This window comes from Pristiophorus japonicus, chromosome 13, assembly GCF_044704955.1.
Source record: "Pristiophorus japonicus isolate sPriJap1 chromosome 13, sPriJap1.hap1, whole genome shotgun sequence".
Taxonomy (NCBI): domain Eukaryota; kingdom Metazoa; phylum Chordata; class Chondrichthyes; family Pristiophoridae; genus Pristiophorus; species Pristiophorus japonicus.
Window position 1 is genome coordinate 19,495,378 of NC_091989.1, and position 27,250 is coordinate 19,522,627.

The 27,250-nt window shown below is 48.0% G+C and overlaps 1 protein-coding gene across 2 annotated transcripts in view; it reads left to right on the forward strand.

The window, feature by feature from the left end:
* The window catches only part of lrguk (leucine-rich repeats and guanylate kinase domain containing), a 161,564-nt gene that overhangs the window by 75,892 nt on the left and 58,422 nt on the right, over positions 1-27,250 (forward strand). For both annotated transcript variants that reach the window (XM_070897192.1, XM_070897193.1), the window contains 4 exons: positions 9,792-9,905; positions 14,658-14,859; positions 17,978-18,097; positions 20,916-21,067. In XM_070897192.1, the coding sequence (XP_070753293.1) occupies positions 9,792-9,905; positions 14,658-14,859; positions 17,978-18,097; positions 20,916-21,067 (588 nt within the window). The remainder of the gene's footprint in view (positions 1-9,791; positions 9,906-14,657; positions 14,860-17,977; positions 18,098-20,915; positions 21,068-27,250) is intronic.

A 27,250-nucleotide genomic window follows, 5' to 3' on the forward strand; every position in this document is an offset into this window, starting at 1 on the left:
GCCTTTACGGCACCGCTTTGGGCTAGGAGGAGCAGGAGGGTTTCTCTCCAGCCTTCCAAGCTCCCCCACCCCCCAATACAAAGACCCCCAGGGTCAGGGATCAGAACGCCCCCAACTACCTAGTCCAGAGTGCTCCCCGCCCGACTGGAAGCCAAGGCTGTTTTAATCAGGTTCTACACCTGGAAGTCAGCCCATCGGGTCCAAAAAATGCAAGTCATGGAGTTAAAAGTCATAGCGAGAGGATTTGAGTATCGGAGCAGGGAGGTCTTACTGCAGTTGTACAGGGCCTTGGTGAGACCACACCTTGAGTATTGTGTGCAGTTTTGGTCTCCTAATCTGAGGAAGGACATTCTTGCTATTGAGGGAGTGCAGCGAAGGTTCACCAGACTGATTCCCGGGATGGCAGGACTGACCTATCAAGAAAGACTGGATCAACTGGGCTTGTATTCACTGGAGTTCAGAAGAATGAGAGGTGACCTCATAGAAACGTTTAAAATTCTGACAGGATTGGACAGGTTAGATGCAGGAAGAATGTTCCCAATGTTGGAGAAGTCCAGAACCAGGGGTCACAGTCTAAGGATAAGGGGTAAGCCATTTAGGACCGAGATGAGGAGAAATCTTTTCACCCAGAGAATTGTGAACCTATGGAATTCTCTACCACAGCAAGTTGTTGAGTCCAGTTCGTTGGATATATTCAAAAGAGATTAGATGTGACCCTTACGGCTAAAGGGATCAGGGGGTATGGAGTGAAGGCAGGAGTGGGGTACTGAAGTTGCATGATCAGCCATGATCATATTGAATGGTGGTGCAGGCTCGAAGGCTCGTAATAAGGTGGATGAATTAACTGCGCAGATAGCTGTTAACGGATATGATGTAATTGGGATTACGGAGACATGGCTCCAGGGTAATCATCCGGGGGTATTCAATATTCAGGAAGGATAGATAAGAAGGAAAAGGAGGTGGGGTAGCGTTACTGGTTAAAGAGAAGATTAACGCAATAGTAAGGAAGGACACTAGTGTGGATGATGTGGAATCTATATGGGTAGAACTGCGAAACACCAAAGGGCAGAAAACGTTATTGGGAGTTGTGTACAGACCACCAAACAGTAGTAGGGAGGTTGGGAACGGCATCAAACAGGAAATTAAGGACGCGTGCAATAAGGGTTCTTCAGTTATCATGGGTGACTTTAATGTACATACTGATTGGGCTAACCAAACTGGTAACAGTACTGTGGAGGAGGAGTTCCTGGAGTGTACAAGGGATGGTTTTCTAGACCAATATGTCAAGGAACCAACTAGAGAGCAGGCCATTCTGGACGGGGTCTTGTGTAACGAGAGAAGATTCATTAGCAATCTGGTCGTGCAAGGCCCCTTGGGGAAGAGTGACCATAATATGGTAGAATTCTTCATTAAGATGGAAAGTGACACTGTTAATTCAGAAACTAGAGTCCTGAAAAGAAAAGAAACTTCGACGGAATGAGGCGTGAATTAGCTAGGATAGACTGGCGAATGACACTTAAAGGGTTGACTGTGGATAGGCAATGGCAGACATTTAAAGATCACATGGATGAACTACAACAATTGTACATCCCTGTGTGGCGTAAAAATAAAAAAGGGAAGGTGACTCAACCGTGGCTAACAAGGGAAATTAGGGAAAGTGTTAAATCCAAGGAAGAGGCATATAAATTGGCCAGAAAAAGCAGCAAATCTGAGGACTGAGAGAAATTTAGAATTCAGCAGAGGAGGACTAAGGGTTCAATTAGGAGGGGGAAAGTAGAGTATGAGAGTAAGCTTGCAGGAAACATAAAAATTGACTGCAAAAGCTTCTATAGATATGTGAAGAGAAAAAGATTAGAGAAGACTAATATAGGTCCCTTGCAGTCAGAATCAGGTGAATTCATAATGGGGAACAGGGAAATGGCAGACCAATTGAACAAATACTTTGGTTCTGTCTTCACTAAGGAAGACACGAATAACCTCCCGAAAATACGAGGGGACCGAGCGTCTAGCGAGAAGGGGGAACTGAGGGAAATCCTTATTAGTCAGGAAATGGTGTTAGGGAAATTGAAGGGACTGAAGGCCGATAAATCCCCAGGGCCTGATAGTCTGCATCCCAGAGTACTTAAGGAAGTGACCCTAGAAATAGTAGATGCATTGGTGGTCATTTTCCAACATTCCATGGACTCTGGATCAGTTCCAATGGATTGGAGGGTAGCTAATGTAACCCCACTTTTTAAAAAAGGAGGGAGAGAGAAAATGGAATTATAGACCGGTTAGCCTGACATCGGTGGTGGGGAAAATGTTGGAGTCAATTATTAAAGATGTAATAGCAGCGCATTTGGAAAGCAGTGACAGGATTGGTCCAAGTCAGCATGGATTTATGAAAGGGAAATCATGTTTGACAAATCTTCTAGAGTTTTTTGAGGATGTAACTAGTAGAGTGGATAAGGGAGAACCAGTGGATGTGGTGTATTTGGACTTTCGAAAGGCTTTTGACAAGGTCCCACACAAGAGATTAGTGTGCAAAATTAAGGCACATGGTATTGGGGGTAATGTATTGACGTGGATAGAGAAATGGTTGGCAGACAGGAAGCAAAGAGTGGGAATAAACGGGTCCTTTTCAGAATGGCAGGCAGTGATTCGTGGGGTGCCGCAGGGTTCAGTGCTGGGACCCCAGCTATTTACAATATACATTAATGATTTAGACGAAGGAATTGAATGTAATATCTCCAAGTTTGCAGATGACACTAAGCTGGGTGGCAGTGCGAGCTGCGAGGAGGATGCTAAGAGGCTGCAGGGGGACTTGGACAGGTTAGGTGAATGGGCAAATGCATGATAGATGCAGTATAATGTGGATAAACATGAGGTTATCCACTTTGGTGGCAAAAACCGGAAGGCAGATTATTATCTGAATGGTGACAGATTAGTAAAAGGGGAGGTGCAACGAGACCTGGGTGTCATGGTACATCAGTCATTGAAGGTAGGCATGCAGATACAACAGACAGTTAAGAAAGTAAAATGGCATGTTGGCCTTCATAGCTTGGGGATTTGACTATAGGAGCAGGGAGGTCTTGCTGCAGTTGTACAGGGCCTTTGTGAGACCACACCTTGAGTATTGCGTGCAGTTTTGGTCTCCTAATCTGAGGAAGGACGTGTTTGCTATTGAGGGAGTGCAGCAAAGGTTCACCAAACTGATTCCCAGGATGGCAGGACTGACATATGAGGAAAGACTGGATCGGCTAGGCTTATACTCACTTGAATTTAGAAGAATGAGAGGGGATCTCATAGAAACTCATAAAATTCTGATGGGACTGGACAGGTTAGATGCAGGAAGAATGTTCCCAATGTTGGGGAAGTCCAGAACCAGGGGACAGTCTAAGGATAAGGGGTAAGCCATATAGGACTGAGATGAGGAGAAACTTTTTCACCCAGAGTGTTGTGAACCTGTGGACTTCTCTGCCACAGAAAGTTGTTGAGTCCAGTTCGTTGGACATTTTCAAAAGGGAGTTAGATGTGGCCCTTACGGCTAAAGGGATCAGGGGGTATGGAGAGAAGGCTGGGGTGGGGTCCTGAGGTTGAATGATCAGCCATGATCATATTAAATAGCAGTGCAGCTCGAAGGGCCGAATGCCCTGCTCCTGCACCTATTTTCTATGTTTCTATGAAGGGCTGAATGGCCTGTTCTTGCACCTATTTTCTATGTTTCTATGAAACTCAACCCGTCACCTCCTCCTCCTGCCTACATAACCTGCCCCAGTAACTCGGGCTCTCTCACCATGGGAGAGCACCTGACATCCCCTTTATCCTTCCTCATTAAGATATAGCTTGGTTTGCAGCTTAGTGAGATAGGAGAATTGTTCACCTAACTCTTGGCACTGCAACGTTGCCCCCTCGCATTGCCTGATTAAAATTAGCATCTGAGCAAAATTCTGATCCAAACCTGAAAATCCTGTACTTCAAAACTTAATGGAAAATCTGATGAAGAACGAAATAATTAAATAGAGGGTAAATCACTATGAAAACAGGGATACAGCATTTATTTCACCACACTGAAGGGACAGTTACTGATGAACTCCAAGTGCTCTGCAGTCTGTATTCCATCTGTCAAGCTGTGTGATTCTCTTTATTATACACTTGTTCACTTTAATCATCAGTGTTTTCCAATTTTCTTCTCTCCTGAAGGCGATGACTCATGTTAGTCTACTGCTGGCGACTTATGGGAACTCAAAGCCCTCCAAAAGCTCACTGGCGAGCCCAATCCTCGCATCTGAGTCTAGGCAGTGACTGTCAGCAGTTTATTGACCTTGGGAAGCATCACAGCAGAGTTAAAAGAAAGACTTGCACTTATATCGCGCCTTTCCCGACCACCGGACGTCTCAAAGCACTTTACAGCCGGTGAAGTACTTTTGGAGTGTAGTCACTGTTGTAATGTAGGAAACGCGGCAGCCAATTTGCGCACAGCAAGCTCCCACAAACAGCAATGTGATAATGACCAGATTATCCCCTGCTCATCTTCAAAATAGTGCCATGGGATCTTTTATGTCCACCTGAGAGAACAGACGGGGCTGGTTGGTTTAACGACTTGGTTTAACGTTTCATCTGAAAGACGGTCTCATCCGAAAGTTGAATCATATCTTTCCCCAGCATCTAGGCACATACACTTTCCAGGAATTGGGTTGGGGGCTGCGGGGGGAGGGTGGGGTGGATGGGAAGGGGAAACTTAGGATAGTGATCAGGATTGGAAGCTCCTGCTGATTTTTCCTCTTCAGCCCAGCAATACTGAGGATGGTGTCAGTGGCCTCACTGCCGTACAGGTTTAAAGCAGCTAATTGAACTTGGACTAGGGATTGACCTGGGGGTTCTGCTGACTTCTCTTCCTGCTCCCACATCGTTACCTCTGGTGCCCCCCAAGGATCTATCTTTTGCCCCTCCTATTTCTCATCTTCATTCTGGCCCTTGGTGACATCATTCGAATACACAGCGTCAGTTTCCACATGTATGCTGACAACACCCAGCTCTACCACACCACCACTTCTCTCGACCCCTCTAAATTGTCAGACTGCTTGTCTGACATCCAGTTCTGGATGAGCAGAAATTTTCTCCAATTAAATACTGGGACGACCGAAGCCATTGTTTTCAGTCTCCACCACAAACTCCGTTCCCTAGCCACAGACTCCATTCCTTAGCCACAGTCTCCATTCCTCTCTTGAACATCTGACGGAGGCTGAACCACACTGTTTGCAAACTTGGTGTCATATTTGACCCTGAAATGAGCATCCAACTACATATCCGCAGCATAACTAAGACGGCCTATTTCCACCTCCGTAACATTGCCCGTCTCTGCCCTTGCCTCAGCTCATCCAGTGCTGAAACACTCATCCATGCCTTTGTTACCTCTAGACTTGACTATTCCAACACACTCCTCGTTGGCCTCCAACGTTCTATCCTATGTAAACTTACGCTCATCTAAAACTCGACTGCCTGTGTCCTAACTTGCACCAAGTCCGGTTCACCCATCACCCCTGTGCTCGCTGACCTACATTGGCTCGCAGTTAAGCAACTCCCTTGTTTCCAAATCCCTCCATTGCCTCCCCACTCCCTATCTCTGTAATCTCCTCCAGCCCCCCCACCCCCGTCCCCCCCACCGAGATACCTGCACTCCACTAATTCTGCCCTCTTGAGCATCCCTGATTATAACTGCTCAACCATTGGTGGCTGTGCCTTCTGTTGCCTAGGCCTTAAGCTCTGGAATTCCCAGCCTAAACCTCTTTACCTATCTTTCCTCCTTTAAGACGCTCCTTAAAGCCTACCTCTTCGACCCAGCTTTTGGTCACCTGCCCTAATTTCTCCTTATGTGCCTCGGTGTCAAATTGTTCATTTTATAATACACCTGTGAAGTGTCCTGGGACATTTCACTACATTAAAACTGTTATATAAACACAAGTTGTTGTGTATGGGACAGTACCACGCCATATAACGCATTTGCCCATTGAGCCAAATATTAGCATTAAGTAACCAGATTTGTCAGTGAAATTCACTAGCCTTTATATAACTAGGCTTGTCAGTAAATCATTTCGAAGTGATTATTTGTACTAACAATTTTCTCGTCCTTCTGCGTCTTCTGGACTCCGCGCCCCTCCCCCACCTGAAACCGGAAGTTGGGCCCCACAATTGGGCCCCACATTGATCCTGACTTCGTTGCCCGATTGAGTTGCAAGCCGCTGAGCCTCTCGCCGAGCTGTAAGCTGCTGAGCCCTGAGGCCCCCGCTGAGCCCCTGAGCCCCTGAGCCCATTGCCGAGCTCTGAGCCCCCCGCTGAGGCCCTGAGACCCCTCCTGAGTCGCTGAGCCCTGAGCCCCCCCTCTGAGCCGCCGAGCCCTGATCCCCCCCTTTGAGCCCTGATCCCCCCTTTGAGCCGTCGAATCCTGAGCCCCCCGCTGAGCCGTCGAGTCCTGAGCCCCCCTGCTGAGCCCTGAGCCCTCCGCTCTCGGCGGGGGTAGAGGGGCGGCGGTGGGGGGGAAGAGAGACGGTGAGAGGCGGGGGCGTGGAAAGATATAGAGTTTGGGGGGGGGTGAAGAGAGAGAGAGAGAGAGTGCCTGGTAGGGTGTGGTGTTGGGGGGGACAGGGGGGGAGGAGAGAGAGACTGGAGGGTGGGGAGGGGAGAGAAAGAGCCTGGCGGGGGGAGGGGAGAGAGAGAGAAAGAAAGAGCCTGGGGAGGTGGGGGGAGAGAGAGAGAGCCTGGGAGCGGGGAGGAGAGAAAGCCTGGGTGAGGGGGGAGAGAGAGAGAGAGAGAGAGCCTGGTTGAGGGTGGGGCGGAGGGGTCGGGGGAGATGAGAGAGAGCCTGGTTGGAGGGGCGGTGGGGCGGGGAGTGATATGGGTGGGGAGAGAGGGGAGAGAGGGAACTCGGCAGACTGATCACGTTCTTCCAACTCCCTTTACACACACACAATTTCTCGGAAAGCTCGGTGCATGTGTTACAAGGGACATCGTTGGATCGGATGAAATCCAGAAGTCATAACACTGTCACTATTCACTTCATACCTAATAAGCCTGTTAACAATCTGCACACAATGCCCATCTATGGGGGGGGCGGGGTAGGTCATGCACCTGCGTTGGGGGTAAGGAACTTCGGCTGGGGGAGTCAGCACTTGCTCTTGGGTAAGGGACTTTGGCTGAGGGAGGGATGCTCTTGTGCTGGGGTAAGGGGCTTTGGCTGGAGCTTGGGAGGCTTTTGCTGGGTTGTTCGAGATCTATCCTCTATGGATTTAGAAATCAGAATGGATCAAATTAAAATTTGCAAAGTCAGTGAGAACTCGGGCTGGACGGTTCCATTTACACATTCCAGAGAAACTTCAGGGTGTGGCTTATCTTCCAAGAGGACCAATCAGCAATAGGTCATGTGATATTGGAGAGCCAATCAGAGATACGGCGGCCATTTTATTAGTACAAATAGTTGTGTCCTTAAATAATGAGTGCTGAAGGCCCCATTCAATGGGAATTGTTTTGCAGAAGTTATTGCAGCCAATGTACAAAGGACCTCCATTAACACACACTTAGTCAGAATGATACAATTGCAGATGCAGCTTTTGTTACTGGCTTTCAATCTCAAAATGTTCCTGTGCGAGTATTAGTGTACGAACGTTTAACACATTTGTATGCAATTCTTTGGTCCCCTACTTTAAAGTAAACATCAATCTGTATAAATAGTAAACCACAAGCAGTTCAAGCATGTGGTATGCTAATATCCACACAGCATAATTTTAAGGCTTGTTTCACAACTGATCATAATTTGGTTTTCTCACATGGTGTAGCTCACTACTTGTTCAAGCCAGTTGGCTGTCTAAAACCATATTAGCTTACGAAGTGATTATTTGCAACAACGTTTTTGTGTTCTTCTGCACATGCACGCCTTGGACTCCGTCCCCTTTTTGCGCATGCGTACTCAATCCGGCTGCGCATGCACAACGGAAGAGGGGCCGAACCACGTGGAGCTCACTGCTGCTCGAGCATAGAGCTGGAGCTGCTTATAGGCCTTTTGGATTATCTTCAGGACTTTTGCCTAGAATATTGTTGTGATTATCTGCCCCCTACCCAATCTGTTAACAATCTGTGACTCACACACAATGCCCCAACTATGGTGGGGGAGGTCGGGGGGGTGGGAAGGTCAAGAACTTGTTGGGGTGAGAATGTCATAATTCCGTGGCAGTGGAACTTGGGCAGGGGGAGCAAGCCAAGAACTTGGGGGGTTGGGGGGGGGGGCGCGCGGGCTGGCGGTGGGGGTGGGGGCTGGCCGAGGGGCAAGGTCACACATTTGGGCAGGGAGAGATGGCCGGAAACTTGGGGTGGGAGAAGGTCAGAAAGGGAGGGGAGGTGGAGGTCAGAAACTTGGGATGGAGAAGGTCAGAAACGTGGGCTGGTGGGGTGAGAAAGGTCAGGCACTTGAGCGGTGGGGAGTGAGAGCAGGAACTTGTTTGGGGGTGGAAGAAGATCATAACCCGTACGAGTAAGCCCTGTCTGTTCTAAGTGAGCTCTCCTGTCTGGCGCCGGCAGTCAGAATGGCTCGAATTATACTTTGCAAAGTCACATTACATAGGCAGGGAGGATCTAATTATACATTCTGGAGAAACTGCTAGGTGTGTCTTATCCTCCAAGGGGACCAATCAACAATCAGGTCATGTGATCAAGGGGACCCTATCAGAGCATTTTTCTGTTGCAGATTAGCGCTTCCGTTAGCTTACAGCACACAAGGAGATCACTTGGCCCAGTATGTCTGTGCCAGCTAGAGCTTGGCACTTTCCCCATAGCACTTCCTCTGCCCCGCTTCAAATGTTTACTCCCCGTCTCCCTTAAAAGATGCAATGGTCTCTGCCTCGACTACTGTCCATGGCAAAGCATTCCATTCTCTGACAACATAGGAACAGGAGTCATTTAGCCGCTCAAGCCTATTCCGCCATTCAATGAGATCATAGCTGATCTGTGACCTATGACTCTCTATGTAAAGAAACTTCTCCTAACTTCTCTCCTCAGTCTCTTTGGGGCAATTTTAAATTGTGAACCCTTGTCGTGAACATAGAGATTTAGTATTTCCCTATCAAAATCCCTCCATAATTTAAAAAAACCTTGAGTAAATCCCCTTTAGCCTTCTCTGCTTAGTGGAAATAGTCTCATTATTTCAAGTCTCTCCTCATAAATATAATTTCTCATCCCTAGTATCTTCCTGATGAATCTACACTGTCCACTCTCATGACTTTCTATAATGGGGCACCTCAAAACTGTTCCCTAGTATAAAAATATTTGCTCCTAAAAATGGATGTGAAACAAGGAAAATGTTTGGTGGTGACTTGCTGTTTAAATTGACTGATGTATCTATTTTCTGAAGATGATTTATTGAGGGAGACCTTTAGAGTCCAGTTTACCCTCACTTCGATGGTCAGGCCACAGACATCCACGGTGTGGCAGCTTGTTCCTGTTTTGAAGCATAAAAATACATCAAAAGTTTTACCTAGTCGTATCTGTGGTGTGAACATTTCAGTTTTTCAAAGGTGTTCCAAACTCCAAAATAGACGGTGTGAGCCAGGAGAAAGTAAAAGGTTTTCAACCTCATCTTTTAAGAGAGAACAAAATCAAACAACCGTATTCGGCAGATTAAGAAATATATTGCACCCTAACTACTCCCAGATTTGTTTTTGCACTGTAAAACTCTTGTTACTCATTGCCATTTCATGTGCTGATATAATGCATTGAGATGTTGGCCGCCATCTCCATTTGAACCTTTTTGTCCTTTTGTGCAGGGGAAATTTATTGAGACAGTAAAGTACAATGGACATTATTTTGGGCTCAGCAGAGATGCATTAGAAGCTGTCGCCAGCGCGGGTCTAGCCTGCTGTATTCATATGGAACTAGAGGTAGGTGTGGAGGTCTTAATGCAATGGATTTGTCGGCTGTTTTGTGAGTGACAGACATGGTTGTCGTAGTGATAGTCTGAAATCATAAATACTAAATCCCATCAGAGGGAACTAATATTAAGGATAAGTATTCTGCATGGTAAACAGTATTTCATCATTAGAGATATTTAGCATTTTGGTAAAACAGGAAAAAAAAAATCAGAGTTAAACCAAAACACTTTGATGTCATGCCAATTTGTTTCTTGTCTGATACTAATTTAACATCTCAAATTGCTCCCACCACCACAATCCACAGCAGCGACAGACCTGTAACATCTCAAATACTCTCTCTGAAAACAACTCCAGTCTAGAGCAACTAAACCTTTTATTACACCACTTTTCCCACTTTAGAATTTTATAGTATGAAAATGGCACTAACCGACCATTATGCTCCACTGAAATCCTCACGGCAACAGTAGTAAGCGCTTACATTTGAGGTGTCCCAGAATTTCAAATATCTACTTCTCCATGGTTCCTCTGTGAAGGTGGCAAAAGCAAGGGGGTCTTTTCAGAGCATCCACTGCCAGACATCAATGTGAAGATGTAGGTATGTTTTCAGAACATCTTTGTTATCCTTTCAGCTTCCATCGAGTTCTGCTGTATTGCAAGCTGATCTCCGACAGTGAGTAAAGCTTCTGCCCAAGAGTTGACAGAGATTTAAGTTTAGTTTAACAAGTGAAGATGAGTTAAGCAGCCACTTGCTAATGTGGTTGTCTGCAGGATGGATTAACAATATAAAAGACTGGGACTTATGTTTTATTTATTAAAAAACACACTTAGAGCACTGGTTCGAGATTGCTACTTCAAGTTAGCAGCATGATGTTGTGGGGTATATATTACAGTGATTTTCTACATCTTGATTTGGACATTAGTGAGGGAGTGGAAAGGGAAGCCAGAAACGAGTTTGAGTGAAAGCGAACCTGGGCCACTTTTGCACACTGTCAGCAGCTGGTTACCCATTCTCTTGAACTCATCCAAAACTCTGCTGTCCGTATCCTAACTCACATCAAGTCCCATTCACCCATTGCCCCTGTGCTCATTGACCTACATTGGCTCCTGAATACTAAGGCCAAGGAGAGACATAATGAAGCCACATGCCAACCAGATGTGTCATACAGCAATAGGCATTCTGAAAAGGCACTTCAGATGCCTTGACAGATCTGGAGGAACCCTTCAGTACGCACCAGCCAGGGTCTCCAGAATCATCGTCTGCAACGCTCTGCACAATATAGCGCAGCAGTCAGGAATAGCCCTGCATGATGAGCAAGATTCTGAGCGCATAGCCTCTTCAGAGGAGCAGGAGAAGGAGCATCAGCTAGAAGTTGAGGAGGAGGAGGAACCTGTGGTCCAGATGCCAGCAGCACGGAGCACATTGCTGCCCAGGAGGCCATGGATGACCTCATCATGGCCAGATTTACTTACCTTCAGACATTACATCCATATGGCTGCCATATGCTGTGCCAGTTTCCACCACCCCACAGCAACACCATAAAGCACCCTACAATGGCCAAGCCATTCCTTTCACACTGACCACCATTGCTGGAGGTAACGTTATGTCTCAACATTCACTCTAACTCCCTAATTGGCGAAATGTGTCATTAGAGTAACAGAAGATTAACAAACAGTTATTAAAACACCCAAGAATTTCCCTTATACATCTATTTGTGTGTCATCTTCCTCTTGTATGTGCTTCTATGAGGTGCAACCCCTGTGGTTACAGCAGAGGTAGAGGCAGCCTGCTTATTTCCCTGCTGCGACTGCATGGACACTTTTAGCGGATGTCCTCTGGGTCTTGGAGCCTAAAATGAGCCTGCCAAAGTCTGTTCCTCCTGCGACTATGCAGCGGCAGACTCGGCCATCGCGATCCAAGGCAGCATGTGGGGCTCTGACTGAGGGGGGATGCAACATGGGAGAAGTGTGAGCGCTTTGATAGGAGCCCCCACTTCCATGTCCTCTCTCCCCATCATTCCTCTCATGGGCCACCCGCACTTCCCTGCAAGCAAGGAGCTGGAGAGCACATTGCTGCACAGCAGTGGGGCCATGAGGACCCAAGTCTACATTGACATCCCTCCTCGAGAGGAAGTCTATAAGCCTTGCCATTTATTGTTCATAGATAGCATGTGTTCATGTGAGTGGCGCATTAGCTGCCCCAAGCAGATAGCTATCCTATCCATGGAAGAACCTACAGTCGCCATCACCTGCGACACAGTGGTGCTCATGTTGGAAATGGACTCCTCCATTCTCTGCACATTTGCAGACATTGCGGTTGTAAAACCTGTCAAAGTCTCCTGCACTTCTTTCTGCACCTCCAGGATCCTCCTCTTTCTGGATGGCTCCCTAGGCTCAGCGCCTGCATGCAACTGAGCAGAGCTGGGAGCGTTCTGCACCCACTGGTGAGGAGTCTCCACTGCTGTCCCTGTCTCCACCATCTCCTCTTGCTCACATGTGACTTGTGATACACCAGGTGACAAGACTACTCAATCTCGTGTGGGACCCACTGAGGTGTGCATATCTGCGCTGTTGCTGGGTGTGCTTATGTCTGCTGACAGTGCATGCTCAGAGGCTGGAAGCTCTTCTGAGGAGTCGCCTTCCTCTTCCTCCTGGATGCTGGGGTGAGGGCAGGGCAGTGGCTCTTGATGGATCTGTGGGAGAGTAAAGAGATGATTTAGAAATGTCATATCAAGAATGGTACAGATACCATTATGCACGTGATGAACATTCACTGGCTACTGACATGAGTCCCCATATAAGTGACTGCTGTATGCCATGTATGAGATGTAATTCTGTCACCAAGTTGCTGAGATGTCTCCCTCTCTCCATCTCCCATCACCAGCTGCTCTGCAACTCCTGCGATCTCCAGAGTGACCTCCTCTGCTGCAGTTAACATGATCAATGATGAAGGGCCACCTCTGGTTCTCTCCCTCTTCCTCTTATTGTGGGTTCTCCTCTCCTGCAAGGAAGGAAAAAAGAGAAGTTTGAGTGAGAACAATGGAATGTGTAAGGAATGGATGGGTTACATCTGTAGGGGGCGACTATGAGGGAGTGGGGTGTCAATGCCAAATGGCCTCCTTGTGTGGCGTAACTTAGTATGATTGCATTAGGATGAGGGCAAGTGTGAGGGGTGGTTAGTCAGGGGATGTGATAATGTAGATAGAGATGGATGGGTGGGCGTGCAAGGTATGTTGGTGTGAGTAATGGTGTGCAGGGGTAGGCTTGGGAAGACAAAGTGATGGGGATGTGGTGAGAGGCACAGCAGGATGAAGCTGAATGTGGCTTTGCACTTACCTTTCCTGATCTAATGAGATAATTGAAGTGCTTCTGGCACTGCGCACAGGTCCTCCTCACAACACCCCTGCGGTTCACCTCCTCTGCTATCTCCAGCCAGGCTCGTTTGGTCTGCTGGGGAGGTCTCTTGCGCCTATCAGAAGGGAAAAGGAGCTCACTGCGTGCTTTCACTCCTTCCACGAGCATATGGAGGGAGTCATCTGAGAACCTGGGTGCAGCCCTCTGCCTCTGTGCTGTCATGTTTTCAAGGTTTAGCGAGAACTAAATGCTCTAATGCAGTGCCTGCACACTTCTGGATGAACCTTCAAATGAAATGTCGCTAAGGTTCCTTTAAATATTCCATCTGGAAATGAGGCATTAATGACATCGTCAGACACGCATCATTTAATAGGGCCGGGTAACACGCAGGTCTGCCTTAATAGGCACCATTAAGGGAAAGTCGCCCTGAGGAGCGGCATGAAATGAGAAACGGAGTCTCAACTCACTACGCCAACCGCCTGCACATGACCTGCCCAGGTAAACAAAATTCTGGCCAGAGTTTGCATCTGATGGGTGATTCCCTTCTAATGTCTAGCCTCAAATCTCTCCCCATTTCATTTTTCTTATTTTAACAATTCTGCTCTGGTCACTGCTTCTCTGAACTTTTCTCTCTCATTCCTTCTAAACTCCAAAATATGCCTCCCTACGTCCACACTCAACCAGCTTGACTCAGTTGGTGATACTCTAACTTCTAAGTTAGAAACTCATGAGTTCAAAGCCTCCCTATGGACTTGAGCATATAATCTAGACTGACACTTTAACGCAGTACCAAAGGGTGAACAATGTTGTGGGCGGTACTATGTTTTGGATGAGATGTTAAGCCAAGCATGTTCAGGTGGATGTGAAAGATCCCATGGCATTATTTGAAAAAGAACAGGCAGTTCTCCTCATGTCCTGGCCAACATTCCTCCCTCAAACAACAGTCCAAAAACAGATGAATTGGTCATGTATCTCATGTAGGACCTTACTGTGCACAAAATGACTGCAATGTTTGCTTTTATAACAACAGTAACTGCACTTCAAAAGTAATTCATTGGTCGTAACCTTCATAGGAATGTCCTGAGGATGTGATAAGGTGTCATACAAATGAAAGCTCTTTCTTTTTTCAACCACAATCTCAACATTATGGTACTCCTTATCTTTCCTTCCTCTTACAACATCAAGCTTTTAACCCTGAACTTGGTGACACCTAATCAGTATTTCCTGTTTCACCACATCTCTTTACTTGCAGCTCTACACCATGAACCTTGGCTCTTCACTGTACATAGCTGCATTAACTTAACTCACCTTCCACTTAAAAAAAAATAAATCCAAGAAAGCTGAGTGCTGATTAGAATGGGAAGGAAGTAGAATTGTAAATTGTTTTTGTCTAACTCCACCATTGAATAGGGAGTACATAGCTTGAAGAAGACATACTTAGATCCTCGATACATTCTGCTGATCCCGATGAATAAAGAAGTGCACGTGAAACGGTTGCAGCTGAGAGGGCTGTACAATGAATCACAAATCGATTTTGCCACATCCAGAGTTGAAAGCTATATCACGATGAACCAGAAATACCCCGGATACTTTGATGCTGTGATTAACACTGGTAAGGGACTTGGCTCTTTGTTAGTTCATTGTTGGAGAGAGACAATTGCAAAGACTATTGGCTCCAAATTAGTCCTGTCGAAAGCCCTGTTTGCCATTTTGTTCAGAGTTCAGCTGTATTGTAAAGGAAATCCTTTACTATTCATCTTGTCGGGGTATCATTTCTTTTTTCCAGTTGTTTCTTCTCCTTGCCCCAAGTAGAGTCTCTCTATGGCTAAGAGGTCTTTCCCACGCCTCTGCAGATGACACTCTAAAGCTGGGCCATCAGGATTCCATTCCACAATTTCTCATACTGATGTGACTGAAATCAGGAATTTAACATTATGGTTTACATTTTACATCTTTTTAAAATTTTGTTTAGATTTTTTCCTCGTATGTGTCACCTGTGAATCATTTTCCAATTACCAGTCCACTGCCTATAACACATGCCTGGGATGATTGGCTCCTTCTGAAAATAGGAATGAGAAATAGTTATTTTTCCCTCAGGACTATGGGCTCAATTTTCCCCAAAGCTTTTTTTTGGCGTACTTGAAAAGTTACGACCGTTTTTTTGGGACCCCAGTACGTCAAAAAAATTTTTGCAAGTTTCCCCGTTTGATTTCTTCATTTTGACGCAACCTAGCCTGTCCTTTAGTTTTGGGGGTGGAGCCTTGATCTGCACCAAAAAGACCGGGTTGCCACGGTAACCAGGGACACAATGCGGGCTGAGGCTGTAAAGTGAAAGATACAGCCAGCTCGCAACCTGCACAAGCACATTACACATTGCAGCAACTTCACAAGCACCTTAAAATACATTGCAGCAGCTTAGCTTCATTAAATTATTAAAGTACCCCCCCCCCCCCAATGCCAGTGCCAATACCCACTCCTATCCCAGGCCGAAGGGCCTCCCGGTCCCACTCCCCGCACCTAGCCCTGGCCGAGTGGCGTCCCGGTCCGCTCTCCCGCACCTAGCCCTGGCCGTGTGGCCTCCTCCCTCCAGGTCGCGCACCTAGCCCTGGCCGAGTAGCCTCCTACCTCCCGGTCCCGCATTTAGCCCTGGCTGTGTGGCCTCCTCCCTCCCGGTCCCGCACCTAGCCCTGGCCGAGTGGCCTCCTCCCTCCCGGTCCCGCACCTAGCCCTGGCCTAGTGGCCTCCTCCCTCCAGGTCTCGCACCTAGCCCTGGCCGTGTGGCCTCCTCCCTCCAGGTCTCGCACCTAGCCCTGGCCGAGTGGCCTCCTCCTTCCCGGTCCCGCACCTAGCCCTGGCCGAGTGGCCTCCTCCCTCCCGGTCCCGCACCTAGCCCTGGCCGTGTGGCCTCCTCCCTCTCGGTCCCGCACCTAGCCCTGGCCGAGTGGCCTCCTCCCTCCCGGTCCCGCACCTAGCCCTGGCCTAGTGGCCTCCTCCCTCCCGGTCCCGCACCTAGCCCTGGCCGTGTGGCCTCCTCCCTCTCGGTCCCGCACCTAGCCCTGGCCGAGTGGCCTCCTCCCTCCCGGTCCCGCACCTAGCCCTGGCCGAGTGGCCTCCTCCCTCCCGGTCCCGCACCTAGCCCTGGCCGAGTGGCCTCCTCCCTCCCCGCACCTAGCCCTAGCCGAGTGGCCTCCTCCCTCCCGGTCCCGCACCTAGCCCTGGCCTAGTGGCCTCCTCCCTCCCTCCCCGCACCTAACCCTGGCCGAGTGGCCTCCTCACTCCCGGTCCCGCACCTAGCCCTGGCCGAGTGGCCTCCTCCCTCCCGGTCCCGCACCTAGCCCTGGCCGAGTGGCCTCCTCCCTCCCGGTCCCGCACCTAGCCCTGGCCGTGTGGCCTCCTCCCTCTCGGTCCCGCACCTAGCCCTGGCCGAGTGACCTCCTCCCTCCCGGTCCCGCACCTAGCCCTGGCCGAGTGGCCTCCTCCCTCCCGGTCCCGCACCTAGTCCTGGCCTAGTGGCCTCCTCCCTCCCCGCACCTAACCCTGGCCGAGTGGCCTCCTCCCTCCCGGTCCCGCACCTAGCCCTGGCCTAGTGGCCTCCTCCCTCCCTCCCCGCACCTAACCCTGGCCGAGTGGCCTCCTCCCTCCCGGTCCCGCACCTAGCCCTGGCCGAGTGGCCTCCTCCCTCCCGGTCCCGCACCTAGCCCTGGCCGAGTGGCCTCCTCCCTCCCGGTCCCACACCTAGCCCTGGCTGAGTGGCCTCCTCCCTCCCGGTCTCGCACCTAGCCCTGGCCGAGTGGCCTCCTCCCTCCCGGTCCCGCACCTAGCCCTGGCTGAGTGGCCTCCCGGTCCACTCCCCCCGCACGTATCCCAGGCCAAATGGCCTCCACCCTCCCAGTCCCTGCACCAAACTATACCCGAAAGACTTCCCCCCACCCCCTCCCCCCTCTCTCTTACCTCTCCTGCTGCTGCTGTCCGGGCATCTGCTGCACTTACCTGCGCCGATTTCCTTACCTGCGCCAATTTCCTTAACTCACCAAAATAATGATATGGCTCCAATGCTGCTGGAACCCTAGGAAGGCCCTCCATGGAATGCAATAGACCACAGTTTTAATGTTAGATGAGAAAAGTTCCTTCACCCTGTTCTCTTATCTAGGTCTCATCTCAGGACTCAATCTGATCATTTTAAATCTTTTTTCTTCCTCAAATTTCTATCTACTGAATGAAGAATTTATCCAGTTCCTTTTTGAATGCTTAAACTGAACCAGTGTCCATTGCATTGAGTCTGTCCCGATTCTAGTTATTCCTCGAATTGAGTTTAGTTTATGATTTCTTTAGCCAATAATCACATCCTCTGGTTCTTCTATCCTGCCTTTGCATGAATATGTTTCTACTTCCATAGCAATAAATTTCTTCATTATTTAAAAAAATGGATCATGTCCCCTGTCTCCAATCTTCTTTCACTAGCCTCTCATCATAGCTCAACGATGTCAATTCGGAATTATTCTGAACTAGCGTAGTTATTAAAGTGAGCACATCTTTCGTTTCACACGATAGAGAGTTACTCGTAAAAATAAATGAAAAAATAAGCACAAAAATTAGGAATATGACTTAACAAACAGCTAAATGCTATCACTCACTTCAAAGTTTTGTTGCTTAAATTCTGCTGGACCCCTCAAAGAGTTAAAGTAATAGTGTCTGTACATCTGGGTTTTTACTGCTGTCTTTGTATGCAGATGATCTTCTAGATGCATACAGGCAGCTGAGCCAGCTGCTCAGGGAGTACCTGAACCTCACTGATCGAGGAACCAATGACAGTATCAGAAGCAGAGAAGTGGATAAAAGGCAGATGCCTGGTGAGTGTGTGCCGGAATGTCAGAATGCTGATAAATAGCTGAGTTTTGCAGTGATGAATTGCTGACCTTGTACTTCTGTAGTCGCATTTGAATCCCAGCGATGTTTATCAACAGAAGTCTTAACATTCAGTTTGAAGGTAACTCTTGCATAGCATAAATGATAGTCAACCATTGTGTAGCGCTGAATCCTGTAATACATACAATGCAGTTCAGGCTGCAAAGCCTATCTTTGTAGCATACTCCTTCCTGTCATGTGAGGCGACACGGACACTTTTTGTCACAATGCATGTATCAATTATGTGATAATTATTCCAATCCCACAAGGGAAAGAAAGTTTTGTAGATTTTCTGCTCAACCCTCAAAGGTTATCAAACAAACCTCTAAAACATCTCTTTGTCCCCAGGCTTCCACTATTCAACTCCGACTGGTACCATTTCCTTTGCTCCCAACAGCATAAAAATCGTTCCATGGAGTACTTGCTTGTCTCTGCTCGTAATTATCCCCAGGAGCCTCAAGTCCCAGCCCAAACTAGATATTTACCCAGCTTTTTCTTGAAGGACTTAGTTGCTGTAGCTTGTATTGCTGGCAATCTGTTATCATGAATACCACTCTCTGGTGGGGATGGAAAAATGTCTTCTCATCGGTCTCACTTTAGTCATGTTGATTTTGTATCTGTGTCTTTATAGAAGTACACAGAGAAGGGAAGAAAATAATAACTAGCAATACCAAAGACAAAAAGAAAGCCATGTATGATGTAAATTGAAATAAAAGCACAAAATGCTGGAAATGTATAAGCAGATCAATCAGCATCGTATTGGGCTGTACACTTCCAGCATTGTTTATTTTCAGGCCAGTGCTACTTTGTTGAACACAAATACATAGGGCCAGATCTTACTGGAGTGAGGTATCTCGCAGTGTTAGTTTTTTTCCTGAAATATTCAGCTTGAAACCCAGCAACCTTCATGGTCATTTTTTGTTTCTTCTGTGTTGGCCCACAAGTACCAAACTTATTAAATTCGCCTTCACAACTTGTCATAGTGGTATTTGAACTCATGACTTCTGGGTTGCTAGTTCAGTACCATAAACGCTGCACAACCATAACATTGTCGGCATGTTGATCCTTGTGACAACATCGATAGGCATAGAGTCAGTATCTATATGCACGCTGAAGACAGCCAGCTCTACCTATTTACCACTACACTCAATTCCACAACCACTACTAGGCCATCTGACTGCTCCTCAACATCAAGTCATGGATGAGCAAGGGTTCTCCAATTTAAATTGTCAAAACTGATGTTCAACCCCTGCTAAAAGCTCTGCACCCTAGTCCTTGATTCTAGCCCCCTTTGTGACTTCTCGCTCAAACTGAAAATATGAACTGGGAGAGGTTGCCTCTTATTATTCAGTGTTCATTGCTATTTTAGTTACAGATTTATGCTGTTTGTATAATTCATGAATAGTATACAGTCAAGCAGTCAAGCCAACTTGTGACATAGATCTGAAATGATGTTAAGTTTGTTCAAGTACCTGAGTTGAGTTTACGAATAGAGACAGATGCATTGTAAATTGTCATTTCTAACCTCTGACAGATTGCTTAACCTCGCAGTGCAAAAAAGCTTAGATTCAAAGCATCCAAGCAGATGAACTTCCAAATAACCAAGGTATATTTGCCAGTGGTTTGACTCTAAAATATCCATTCAAATGAATGTTGAAAAGCCTACTACTACTACGATTAAATTCCCGTCCATCAGCTAAGCTGCGATGATGGGGCAGAATGAATTCACTCCACTGTTCTAAACTAGGCCGATCACTCCAATCGTCTGTATCCCTTTCTGTGACAAGCCACTCTGGATTGTCTATCCAGTGCTTCCTTGGCCTTCCTTGGCTTCTTGATCCAGTTATTCTAGATGTTTCCATTCTTGAAACAAGCCCAAAACATAGCAGTGGTCTTTCTTTGATCTTCTACATAAGCATTTGTTTCTTGTTCAAGCTCTGTTCTTGTTTTATCATTCTTGATTCTTGATTTACATCGTAGTTTTGCTTGTCAAGTTTTCTCATGTTTCAACACTCAGAGCTGCATAATAATATGGGGATAATCATCGCTTCATAAACTCTTACCTTTGTTTTCAACCACAATATTTTTAGCTTATTAGGCCTCATGTAATAACTTATTTGAAAAACTAAATGCTGCATTATTTTTAGCCCGTTTTTCTTTTATTTATTTTGCATGTCAGGGCCATTCATTGTTCCCAAGCCCTGCTAGTATTTCTCAGCAATTGTCTAGTTAGTGGTGAGTATTAGGACCACCAGGTTACTCTCTAATCCAACTTTCCCCCATATTATAGCTGGGACTGGATATTCAATGAGTTTTGAATTTGAAGTTCTTCCCTTCCATGGCACAGCGTATTGGCAGAGTAGACTGCTCTACCGCTGGGGAACTTGATGTTTTAAAACCTCCACTAGTCCCTGACCAGTTACTTCAAACTAAAATGTTTTCATATGTAGAATTATATTTGAGTCTGAAGTTGGGCCAAGTAAGAAAAAACTCCCTATGTGAAAGGATCATTGTCTTCTGTAAATTATCTTGCAGTCAACAAATTGAGGAAATTGCTGTGAACTTAAAATAAGCAAAACATGTCTAAATACAATCTATAAAAATAAATTCAGCTCAGTGAGGAAATCCACTGTGTGGATTGGAAAGGCAATGAGTTTGGACATGGGATACTTGCGTATACAACTTCCTATTGTAGCAATATTTAGTGCAGCATTACTGAGTTATTTGTCTGCGTATTAAAATCCAACATTTGCTGTTGCATAGATATGTCAAAGAACCTATCATCTGATGTGAGCCAAATAAACTGGAATAAAATTCTATGGTCCAGTGGATTGGCCCCTGAGTTTATGGACTCCTCTACTAGGAACTACTCTTCCAGAATACAGGCTACACTATCAGCAGAAAGAACACCTTTGGTAAGAAGCAAACAGCTTTTTTACATAGCATGATGCACACTGATAACTGCCTTTACACCAGTCAAGCTAACCAAGTTTGGTCACCAAAATGTGAACTGATTCAGTTTCGTTCACTTTGATTCTTTAACTTTTGAGGCACATATCAAAGCCAAGCTGGGTGATCTGAAATGCTTGGTTTGTATTTATTGTCATGTATCTTACATTATTATATATAACTGTATCCTAATATGCTATACATGACTGTAATAAGATATGACCTGTAACCACCAGCATACCTTACCACCAGGGGTGCACTTGCAAGAGACAGGTATCTAAGGACAGGTCTCAGGCAAGTGCAGCATTCCAGAGCTGTGAAAAAAAGGTGCAGGTCCAGAGTGACCTTGACTTCACTACATGCCTCGTGTGAATCTGTACTGAGGGGACAGGACTTTACAGTGGCGACGGGTTACGGGATTACAGAATCCACAGAATGGCGAACAACGGATCAGATGAAAAGTACAATGCGGGAGACAATTGGGAGGACTTTATAGAAAGGCTCCAGCAAAGCTTTGTAACCAAAGACTGGTTAGGCGACGATAAGGCAGACAAGAGAAGAGCCCATCTCTTGACCAGCTGTGGCTCGAAAACATACGCTTTAATGAAGGATCTGTTAGCACCCGAGAAACCAGCAAGCAAGTCGTTTGAAGAATTGAGCACACTGGTAAGAGACCACCTGAAGCCAGCGAGCAGCCTACACATAGCCCGACACAGGTTCTACAACTACAGACGCTGTGTGGGCCAGAGCATACCCGACTTCGTGGCGGAACTTCGGAGGTTGGCTAGTTTATTTGAGTTCTCCGATGAACTGAGGAGAGAAATGCTGAGAGACTTTTTCATTGAAGGAATAGGCCACGCAGGCATATTCCGAAAGCTCATAGAGACCAAGAACCTGACCTTAGAGGCAGCAGCACTGGTTGCACAGACATTCTTGGTAGGGGAAGAAGAAACGAGGTTGATTTACAATGCAGGTACGACAACTAACGAAATATCGGAACAAGAAGTTCACAGCACTTAACAAGCTGCTAGCCCCACACACAGACAAAACCGGGAGAACAGGCACTCGACAGCAGGCAGAAGCTATCAAGGGCCACAGGAACGGCCGTTCACACCTCACCAACCCACAATGCGAGCAATCAACTACAAACTGAGAGAAGCTCAAGAGAGATCAGCCAGACGCAGTTCATTCTTTGGGAACACTTTGAACAATGGAACAGGTCTGTGCTGGAGGTGTGGGGGTGGGCACTCGTCAAGGGGATGTCGATTTCAGCAGGCTGTTTGCAGAAATTGTGAATATACAGGGCATTTGGCCCGCATGTGCAAAAAAACGGCAGCTCGGCTGGTATATGAATCGGATGGGTCGGAAAGTGGGGACAATACCCGGGACACCGATGTACAGCGGGTCAACACGATCAATGGTCACTGCTCCTACAACAGGACGCCTCCTATAATGATGAGGGTCCTACTCAATGGGATATCTGTCAACATGGAGCTGGATACGGGAGCGAGTCAATCTCTCATGGGCGCTCAACAATTTGAACAACTGTGGCCGCATAAAAGAGACAGACCAAAACTCACAAGGGTCGACACCAAACTAAGGACCTGTACCAAAGAAATCGTACCAGTCCTCGGCAGCGCCATGCTCTCTCTCACACACAAAGGGACAGTGAACCGACTTCCCTTGTGGATTGTCCCCGGAGACCCCCCAGCACTGCTGGGGAGAAGCTGGCTGGCAAAACTAAACTGGAAATGGGATGATGTCCATGCCATGTCATTAGAGGAACGGACCTCCTGCTCAACAGTTATAAAGCGATTTGAACATCTCTTTCAGCCAGGTGTGGGCACTTTCAAAGGAGCCAAAGTCAAAATCTACATCACACAGGATGCTAGACCTCTCCATCACAAGGCCAGAGCTGTACCCTATGTGATGAGGGAAAAGATTGAACACGAACTAGACAGGCTTCTGCGGGAAGGCATTATATCACCTGTGGAATTTAGCGACTGGGCAAGTCCCATCGTCCCAGTCATGAAGCCTGATGGATCCGTACGAATCTGTGGGGACTACAAATCTACCATAAACAGAGTCTTCCTACAGCACCAGTACCCGCTGCCCAGAGCGGAGGACTTATTTGCCACATTGGCTGGAGGTAAACTTTTCTCAAAACTAAACCTCACATCTGCGTATATGACGCAAGAATTGACCGAGGAATCCAAGCTACTCACCACCATCAACACACATCGAGGCCTTTTCATGTACAATCGATGCCCATTCGGCATCAGGTCGGCAGCTGCCATATTCCAGCGCAACATGGAGAGTCTGTTCAAGCCCATCCCGGGGACGGTTGTATTTCAAGACGACATACTTATCACGGGCAGGGACACCGACTCCCATCTCCGTAATTTGGAGGAAGTACTAAAGCGGTTGAATCAGGTAGGCCTACGAGTCAAGAAATCCAAGTGCCTGTTTCTCGCACCCGAGTTTGAAGTTTTGGGCAAAAGGATCCGCCCAACAGAGTCCAAAACAGAAGCAATTCGCCTGGCACCCAGGCCCCGGAATGTCTCAGAACTGTGCGCCTTTCTCGGGCTACTCAATTACTTTGGGAACTTTATGCAGAACTTAAGCACGCTGCTGGAGCCTCTCCACGTGCTACTCAGGAAGGGGTGCGTTTGGTTTTGGGGGGACGCCCAGGAACGCGCCTTTAGTAAGGCGCGCAACCTTCTGTGTTCCAACAGTGTTTTGACTTTCTTTGACCCAGGTAAAAAGCTAGTTCTCACATGCGATGCGTCAGTGTATGGGGTCGGGTGCGTTTTGCAACATGTCAATAGTGGGGGCAAATTCCAACCCATAGCTTATGCCTCCAGGTCACTTTCGCGGGCGGAGCGCGGGTACGGAATGGTAGAGAAGGAGGCGCTCGCATGCGTCTACGGTGTCAAAAAGATGCACCAATACCTTCTCGGGGCCAAGTTCGCGTTAGAAACCGACCACAAGCCCCTCACATCCCTTCTATCCGAGAGCAAGGCAATAAATGCCAACGCCTCGGTGCGAATTCAACAATGGGCACTCATGCTGGCGTCCTACGACTATACCATAAGGCACAGACCAGGCGCAGACAACTGTGCCGACGCGCTCAGCAGGCTACCCCTGGTGACCACGGGAGGGTCTGACAAACAGGACTGTGAGATAGTCATGGCAATCAATGCCTTTGAGTCCACAGGTTCGCCCATGACGGCTCGCCAAATCAGAGCCTGGACGGCCAGTGACCCCACGTTATCCTCAGTAAAAAGACGCGTCCTAACCGGTGACTGGGCAGAGGCTCGCGATGCCTGCCCCAAGTAATTAAAACCCTTTCACAGGCGCATGCATGAGCTATCACTGCAAGCAGACTGCCTGATGTGGGGCAGCCGAGTAGTCATGCCTCTGCGAGGCAGAGAGGCATTTGTCCGGGAGCTCCACCGTGAGCACCTGGGGATCGTTCTCATGAAGGCCATAGCCAGATCCCACGTCTGGTGGCCTTGTATTGTCGCGGACGTGGAGCTCTGAGTCCGAAGGTGCACCATTTGTGCCCAACTCAGCAATGCCCCCAGGGAGACTTCACTGAGTCCCTGGCCCTGGCCTACCAAACCGTGGTTGCGGGTGCATGTAGACTATGCGGGCCCATTCATGGGCAAAATGTTCCTCGTAGATGTAGATGCATTTTCAAACTGGATCGAATGCACCATTTTAAACTCGAGCACAACCTCCACCACTGTGGAGAGCCTCGCAACCATGTTTGCAACGCACGGAATCCCTGACATATTGGTCGGTGACAATGGTCCGTGATTCACCAGCGCAGAATTCCAAGACTTTATAATTGACCACGGCATAAATCACGTCAAGACGGCACCGTTCAAGCTGGCCTCCAACGGCCAGGCAGAGAGAGCAGTGCAAATCATTAAACAAGGCATGCTTAAAATCCAAAATCCCACGCTGCAGGGTTGCCTGTCACGACTGCTGCTGGCATACAGATCTCGTCCGCACTCACTGACTGGGATCCCCCCCGCGCAAATGTTGATGAAAAGGACTTTAAAAACAAGGCTCTCATTAATCCTCCCAGACATGCACGAAATTGTTGAGGCAAAGCGCCGTAAGCTGACTGAGTACCATGACAGAAATTCGAGGGGGAGATGGAATGAGATAGGGGACAAAGTGTTTGTACTAAACTATGGCAGGGGTCCCAAATGGCTTGCAGGGACAGTAACGGGCAAGGAAGGAAACAGGCTACTGGTAGTACAAATGGGCAATGGCAAAACCTGCCGGAGGCATGTAGACCAAGTCAAAAGCAGATTTACCAACAACACTGCCGAACCAGAGGCAGACTACAATATGGAACTCGCACCACACCTGGTGGACAGACAGAGGGAACAACCTGAGGAAAGGGCAATCCCAACAGACAGCCCAGGCGAGTCAACAACAATCACACCAATCGAAACAGACAGCCCAGGCGAGATACCAGCAACCACAGCCAAAGAAAAACAGACACCAAGGCAAACAACTGAATCACAACTCAGACGCTCCACGCGAGAGTGTAGACCACCTGAGAGATTGAACCTATCACTGCAAGCAAACTGCCTGATGTGGGGCAGCCGAGTAGTCATGCCTCTGCGAGGCAGAGAGGCATTTGTCCGGGAGCTCCACCGCGAGCACCTGGGGATCGTTCTCATGAAGGCCATAGCCAGATCCCACGTCTGGTGGCCTTGTATTGTCGCGGACGTGGAGCTCTGAGTCCGAAGGTGCACCATTTGTGCCCAACTCAGCAATGCCCCCAGGGAGACTTCACTGAGTCCCTGGCCCTGGCCTACCAAACCGTGGTTGCGGGTGCATGTAGACTATACGGGCCCATTCATGGGCAGTCGGGAGCAGCGTCGAGGAGGTGCGTGGAGAGGCCTATAAAAGGCACAGCAGGGAGTCCGGGCCCAGCGTCGGCGGCAGTCGGGAGCAGCGTCGGAGGTGCGTGGAGAGGCCTATAAAAGGCACAGCAGGGAGTCCGGGGCCCAGTGTCGGTGGCAGTCGGGAGCAGCGTCGAGGAGGTGCGTGGAGAGGCCCATAAAAGGCGTGACTTGTGCAGCTACAGGGAGAAGGCAAAAAAGAAGTAGAAAGAAATCAAAAGGTGACGTCACAGCCAAGAGGGTAAGTGATTGGCTGGTGATTGGTGAGTAGTTTTTCTTTTTTCTCTTCTATATCAGTGAGTAACTTTTAACATTGTTGTTGCCAATTTAAGTGTATATAAGGGTTAAGTCATGGCAGGAGAGCTCGGTCGGGTGTTATGCTCCTCCTGTACTATGTGGGAACTCAGGGACACTTCCGGTGTCCCTGACGATTACGTATGTGGGAAGTGTATCCGCCTCCAGCTCCTCACAGACCGCGTTGCGGAGTTGGAGCTGAGGGTGGATTCACTCTGGAGCATCCACGATGCTGAGAATGACGTGAGTATCACGTGTAGCGAGTTGGTCGTACCGCAGGGAAAGGGTCCACAGCCAGATAGGGAATGGAAGACCAACAGGAAGAGCAGTGCAAGGAAGGTAGTGCAGGAGTCCCCTGTGGTCAACCCCCTGCAAAACAGATACACCGCTTTGGGTACTGTTGAGGGGGATGACTCATCAGGGGAGGGCAGCAGCAGCCAAGTTCATGGCACCGTGGCTGGCTCTGCTGCACAGGAGGGCAGGAAAAAGAGTGGGAGAGCAATAGTGATTGGGGATTCAATGGTGAGGGGAATAGATAGGCGTTTCTGCGGCCGCAACCGAGACTCCAGGATGGCATGTTGCCTCCCTGGTGCAAGGGTCAAGGATGTCTCGGAGCGGGTGCAGGACATTCTAAAAAGGGAGGGAGAACAGCCAGTTGTCGTGGTGCACATTGGTACCAACGACATAGGTAAAAAAAGGGATGAGGTCCTACGAAACGAATTTAAGGAGCTAGGAGCTAAATTAAAAAGTAGGACCTCAAAAGTAGTAATCTCGGGATTGCTACCAGTGCCACGTGATAGTCAGAGTAGGAATCGCAGGATAGTGCAGATGAATACGTGGCTTGAGCAGTGGTGCAACAGGGAGGGATTCAAATTCCTGGGGCATTGAAACCGGTTCTGGGAGAGGTGGGACCAGTACAAACCGGAC